The sequence below is a fragment of the Dichomitus squalens genome (genome assembly GCF_000275845.1).
Source record: "Dichomitus squalens LYAD-421 SS1 unplaced genomic scaffold DICSQscaffold_128, whole genome shotgun sequence".
Classification (NCBI taxonomy): domain Eukaryota; kingdom Fungi; phylum Basidiomycota; class Agaricomycetes; order Polyporales; family Polyporaceae; genus Dichomitus; species Dichomitus squalens.
Genome location: NW_006767010.1, coordinates 6,463 through 12,646, shown reverse-complemented (window position 1 = coordinate 12,646; position 6,184 = coordinate 6,463). Strand labels below are relative to the sequence as shown.

Genomic DNA, 6,184 nt, shown 5'->3' with positions numbered 1-6,184 from the left:
AGGTCGGCACGAAGGCACGAGACCTACGAAAGCTAGTCTTCACGCAGACAGCGACAGACTAGTCCCAATGACCAAGTTATACATTAGCACTCGAAAGGAAGTACAACGCTATGGTCACTCACCTAGTCCCAATGACCAAGAGGTCGAGATGGGGACTAGGGAGCGCCTAAGGGGGTCCTTATATACTAGAGGGGCTGCTTAGCAACCAAGGACAAGGCGCGAGAGCGAGGCAGTGAAGATGACAAAGAGAGAACAAAGGGCGAGAAAGAAAAGGCAGGGGCATGGCGATCACGGGAACGTAGCATGCGGCTGTGGGAACGTATCTACAGTGTCCAAATTGGGATGGGCTAGAAAAGGAAATGGTCCGCGAATGGAAGGTGGGCGTCAAAGGGAGGGGAATGGGCGGCAAAAAGGGGCGTCTGTCCAACGTCCGTGACATAATACCTATAGCAATGTAACTACAGTGTATTAATCAGTATGAGTAAGTAGAATCAGTAACAAGCATATGCTCACCTCAGCACGCGTTATACGCGGGACTGAGGTGAGCCAACGTGAATCGAAAGAGTTAAGTACACATTTGTAACAAGACGTCCGTACTACAAGATGAGTGAGACGTGGCATTCGTAAACAAAATGGGGTGAATCCACCAAGGCGGGACAAGGCGCGTCAACGGCGCGACAAGACTTGTCCGCCCGAAACACGGCCGAGGCTCGCACCACGCTTGCCTCGCCGTACGCACTCCAGCACCGGATGCGGTCACAATGCTGGAGGATATAGGTGAGGTCACCGTATACCGCGTCCCAATAGACTCTTTCTGCAGGCGATTCAGAATCAGTGGGGTAGTTCCATTTGTAAGCACTCCAGGTTCAGAATCAGTGGGGCCCTCCCGCCCAGTACTCCGCAACGTCTCGCGTGTGCCACAATGGTCGTCCCTTGATGTTTAGACTGGGCAGGCTCTTCTCAGCACCGCCAAGCATGGTTCAAATTTCTTTCATAGAGTAAACTGGTATGGGAGTTTGATTATCTGAATTTTTGCCTACCATAGTGTGCGACAAAGGTTTTCTTAAACGCCTATTGGGGCGGTAAGGGTCATGTCCCACAGCCCCACCAGCCCCACTGGTTCAGAGTTTGCCAAGATTTGGTCTGGTTCTGAATCGCTTGCAGAAAGAGTCTAATTCAGCATTGACACAGGACAATCGACCCAACGCATGGGTCGAACCAGCTGGCACAGGTCATCACCATATCGGAAGAACTGAGTGTTTCGGCCAGGTCGGATACTTGGCTTGTTCGGCGGAAGACGACTTCGCAGTAGAGGATAGTCGTTCCCGTCTAGAAGGTTGCCCTGCGTATTAAAGGAAGGGACTTTCTGGTGCGGATTGAGACGAGCCAGGGATTATTGCGGCCTTGGGTAATCGACGGGTCATGCTTATATGCGGGCTCCACAGTCTCTTCAAAGATCGACCTGAGGATTTCAGGCGGACAAGTGTCCAGTGATATCCGTCTTCGGTGCTTGCCGCGTGCTGTAGAGAGCTATTGATGGATTTATGTGGTCTCAGATGGTGTTCATCTATGATTCGGACAGACAGAAACTTCATGCAGACCTGTGTCAAGGGCTCCCCATGAGAACCACGTCGCTGAGATGCTGATCCCTGCGGCTGATATAGTTAGTGAAATTCAGACGAATAACGGCAGGAAGTGGTTGCGTACGGGGATCATGAGTCGAATTTGGGACTCCAGGGTGGAGGGATCCCGTTGCGCGTTCAGCGAAAGAGCAGAGCTCTCGACTGCTGGCAGGCCAGGGAGTCCGGCCCGCAAGACGTGCCGGCCTGGGAGTCCGCGAGGCAGAACTGAGGCGAGGCGTTCTAAGCGCTCATCGCAGCGAGCTTAAGCGATCGCGCGAGCCGAGCCTAGCCACGCCCGGCCAAAGAGCAGGACTCTCCAATACAGTACTGAATCACACGTAACTGAGTGCTGAGGGAACTTTCAACACATAAGTACGAAGAAGCTTGAGGTGCAAATTGTTTAGAGTATCAAGCAACTGACGCGCTTCTTTCCCAAGACATATTTCCCGGTAAGTCCGATTGAGAGCTTACCAAGTGCCCAGCTAAGAGCTTCTGATATGGCGAGGGTATAAATACGAGGTACGGTACGGCACGGTACGAGGAAGTAGGCTGTGCAAGCGCACCCAGCAGGCTATCATTGACAGTTCAGACCACGCAGCGCGATGACTATCTGGTTCAGTACGTTCATCATTCCATCTGAATACCAGAACCATACTGACACGCTGCACAGTCACTGGCGCGTCCACCGGCCTTGGTCGCGCACTCACCGAGATCGTCCTTGAGAAGGGCGACACTGCCATTGCGACGGTCCGCCGCCCAGAGCTCCTGTCCGACCTCTCAGCAAAGTATCCTGCCGGACGTCTCCTGATCCTCAAGTTGGATGTCAGCAAACCGCAAGAGATTATCGATGCCTTTGCTGCCGCTAAGGAGAAGTTCGGCCGCATCGACGTTGTCGTGAACAATGCTGCACAAGGCACGTTTGGAGAAGTCGAGACCGTAGCAGATGCAGATGTGCGCGCGATGTTTGAGACGAACTTCTGGGGCGCAGCAAACGTCTCTCGCGAGGCTGTAAAATTCTTCCGCGAGGTCAACCCTGCTGGAGAAGGCGGACGGCTTCTCCAGATCTCGTCGATCACAGGACTGCGGGGTCAAGGAGCAATGGCCTACTACTCAGCGAGCAAGTTCGGTATGTTCAGCGACATCATTGGCCTGTTCCTTGTCTAGTGGTGCTGACGTTCGAAATCCCCCAATGATAGCGCTGGAGGGATTCAGCGAAGGCCTCGCCAGTGAGATTGATCCAGCCTGGAACATCAAGGTAAACATTGTATACACACGCGTCCGCGATGGATGGAACTCACGTTGTCATTGTTAGATTACGATTGTCGAACCAGGAGGATTTGACACGCCAGGCCTAGGAAAGGTCACATGGGCACCCGCCCATGTCGCATATAGCAATAAGGAGCTTCCTGGAAACGTTCTCAGGGGTATCTGGGAGCAGTTTCACCCTAAGGGTGATGCGAGGAAAGGAATGGAGGTTGTCTACAAGCTCGCGGCTCTGGAAAAGCCCCCTCTTCACTTCCCACTGGGAAAGGACGCTGTTGGTATAGTGAGGTCGAAGACTCAATCATTGTTAGAAGACACGGAGAAGTACGAACCGTGGAACGAGGGGCTGGAGAGGAGTGGGTAGTTCTAGATCAACATATCCTACCTGTACCGTTGTATTAATCGGTTGATCAACCAACAAGCGTACTTATGGTAAGTATCAGAGCATCTTGTCTCTAACACAGCCGCGGTCTGGAGGATCGCACTGGCAGTTATCGGAATTCCCAAATTACGAGTTGATCCGACTCGGTAGTTCCCGCCTGTACACGCGCCGGGGGCTTCGAGAAATATTGCGTTGATGTGTGTCCCGGACCATGTACGACGCCTGCCTGCTCACCCCTGTCTTGCGACTTGACCATACACTGTTCTTATGATTTCGGATACACCCTCACACTTGGCTGAAGCGCAGCACTGCCCCAGCCGTCTTCGAGATATCGACCCTTGGACAAAAACTCAGTATTATGAGAAGACGTGTGGACTTGGCGGGACACGGTTTGGAGATCATTCGGCGCGTCCTTTCTACATGGCTCTACGTAGTGATGCGACGCATCAGTCCCCACAAATGTGTGTCGTGCATGGCGGTCCTTGCAGTCATCAGGGCCACTTGCGTGAAACTGATCGGGGATCCTCCACCTCCGTGGTCAGGTCTGATATCGCGGCCGCCACAAAGGACTAACAGTGTGCATATCAAGGGCGGCACGGGGTTGCCAGCCCGCGCTTTTCTCAGTTAGCAAGGTATCCCGGACCTCTACATGCAACCACAGATCGCGTGTGTCGATGTGAGCTCTCGGTGCGCATGCTCAGCTGACTTTGCGCTTCTCTTATGCCTCGCCCGCACTTGTCCCAGTGGACCCGTACTCTCAATCTGTTTGACTTTCGAGTCTCGATGCTCAGCTTGGCAGATGGTCAAGTCACTCCGATCAGCATCAGCCGATGCTCGAACGACTTAATCTCTGTAACATCGGTCAGGTACGTGATCGTCTGTCTATCGAGGCACGCACGAGTTCGCTGATTGGCAATACCGACCACCTTTCCTTTGCCGTCTATGCATGGGCAGCAGAGTCAGTCCGGGCACTTCGCCGTCTCCGCATTCGTAACGTTCTCATGTTAGCTGCGCTTAGAGTACACGAACTGACCTCAGGCGTGACCCGCCTACGGCTGACAATGGGGCGTTGAGCCTGCAGCACTCAAGCCAAGACAACTCACCTCCATGCTGTACCAGTAGGGGTAGATCTCATTTCGTCTATGGCTATCAGCACGGTGTACGGGCATCCAGTGATCATTGATGCACCGGCAATCTTGACGACCCCTTCGAACGCTGACAGCATTGGAGACACGGCTCTACGCTTTATAAGCGGGTGGCTATGTCCACCGTTGGCAGGTATATAAGCTCTTCGAACTTCAATCCGGTGACTACGACAGCTGGAACTCCTTCATCCTTTCTACTTCTGCGCCGGGCGTATTTCAAGCATCCGAGTCCTCTGATTTGTCGCACATTCCTTATTCCTTGATAATTCTATTCCCGCTACGCTGCCATCCAACGTATCACGTCATATTCACGATGAAGACCACCACGATTATCTTCTCCCTGTTTGCTGCTATTGCCGGTGTGCATGCAGCACCCGCTCCTCTCGAAAAGCGTGGCGTCAATCCTGCGCTCGTTCCCAACTTCGGTATTCAGCGTGGTGCTCGCCCTGATGGTCATGGGTACGCCCCTTTACACATTTACTTGAATGTTGAACTCATGTCGCATATCAGCAACTGCGTCGGTGACCACAACATTCTGATTCCATGCGCATGCCCACCTACGCGATCCGATTTCATTAACGTGAGTAACTCGCCCCTAACCTAGGCTGAGCGACAAACACTGACCATCGTACATCCAGGCTCTGAACGCGAATGTGAACGCGGGCCACATGATCCACAACCCGTCCATCGCTGCGCCCTTCCCCAGCGGCAACTCCAAATCCTCCCAACAGGCGCGTATTGCGACCCTTCTCTCGACGCTGCAGAACCTGCATGGGCCCGGTGTTGGATGCCCGGCCGTCTCGACTGTGTACGGCGACCTCCAGCAGAAGATCAACGCGCTCCCGAACTAGGGTGCGACCTCCTACGCAACGTTCTGAGGCTCCATGTGCTTGCTACGTCCGGCAGAGATGCTGATAAGCATAGGAAAGATCAACAGAGGGCGCTGAAACCCGTGTCTCGTCTGTATATGTTGTTCAGATTTCAAATTGACGAGTGCCAGCCGCCCTGTTCCAGCTGTCCATGACGAAAATGAGTTGGAACTGAATAGTCATCTGGTGATGAGACCACACAGTAATCCCAGACGCGCCTGAGGTAATGTCTTATAGGTTCTGAGTATGCAGAGCAAAGACATTGGATGAGTCCAGCTACTTCCGGAGTTGCGTTGATCCAACCATGTCGCTGTAAAGCAGCCCTTCTGCAGGAAGTTGCCGCCTCCGAAGACCATCAAAGCTTAGTCAGCAGAGCCTTTTCACGAACCCTCGATGATTGCGCCGGGTTGATAACTAGGTTCAGCCAGTGCTGTCCGCGTCAAAGTCAATGCGTCAATGCGTGTCAATGCTATCGATCGACCCCCTACTGACGCGTCAATGACCCGTCAGTGACCCGTCAATCAAACACGTGACCATGAGCCATGCGGTCTAAGGGGCGGTGAGACGCCGGTCAATCCAGACCAAGTCCGACCTACTGTGCACGGTCCTGAACATTATTCCTGCGTCGGGTTGCCCGTGTGGCTCCCCAGGAGATTGTAGTATGATATAGCACCTGTTTAAGTCTGAGTTTGCAAGGTCATCAGTCCAGGTCTCTTCAGCTGAAAGCTTGCTGAGGCCGATCCGACCTGGGGCATCAACCTCCCAGTCATCATTGTGGTCTCTCTTGGTACTCAAGTAGAGAAGGTGCAGATAATGTTGTAAGCTCTACTACATGAAAGTATTTGGAGAAACAGATGACCACAATTGCAGCATACACGGGCTGTATCTCCTAGAGAAAACATT

At 53.1% G+C, this 6,184-nt stretch overlaps 2 protein-coding genes across 2 annotated transcripts; both read left to right on the top strand.

The window, feature by feature from the left end:
• Nucleotides 1–2,224: 2,224 nt before the first annotated feature.
• Nucleotides 2,225–3,289, top strand: DICSQDRAFT_164210 (NAD(P)-binding protein; the record flags this gene model as incomplete). The annotated part of the gene is made up of 4 exons (XM_007371594.1): nucleotides 2,225–2,240; nucleotides 2,293–2,748; nucleotides 2,819–2,877; nucleotides 2,935–3,289. The coding sequence occupies 4 exons, from the start codon at nucleotides 2,225–2,227 to the stop codon at nucleotides 3,247–3,249; spliced, it is 846 nt and encodes a 281-aa protein (XP_007371656.1). The 3' UTR covers nucleotides 3,250–3,289.
• A 763-nt stretch (nucleotides 3,290–4,052) lies between these two features.
• Nucleotides 4,053–5,386, top strand: DICSQDRAFT_94646 (uncharacterized protein). The gene is made up of 4 exons (XM_007371593.1): nucleotides 4,053–4,133; nucleotides 4,225–4,871; nucleotides 4,923–4,992; nucleotides 5,051–5,386. The coding sequence occupies exons 2-4, from the start codon at nucleotides 4,726–4,728 to the stop codon at nucleotides 5,261–5,263; spliced, it is 429 nt and encodes a 142-aa protein (XP_007371655.1). The 5' UTR covers nucleotides 4,053–4,133; nucleotides 4,225–4,725; the 3' UTR covers nucleotides 5,264–5,386.
• Nucleotides 5,387–6,184: the final 798 nt, after the last annotated feature.

Bases quoted from the DNA above. Each gene is read 5' to 3' on its own strand.
- DICSQDRAFT_94646 (XM_007371593.1), top strand. From the start codon at position 4,726: ATGAAGACCACCACGATTATCTTCTCCCTGTTTGCTGCTATTGCCGGT. The intron at 4,872-4,922 runs GTACGCCCCTTT...GTCGCATATCAG, and splicing joins GCTCGCCCTGATGGTCATGG to CAACTGCGTCGGTGACCACA. The intron at 4,993-5,050 runs GTGAGTAACTCG...TCGTACATCCAG, and splicing joins CGCGATCCGATTTCATTAAC to GCTCTGAACGCGAATGTGAA.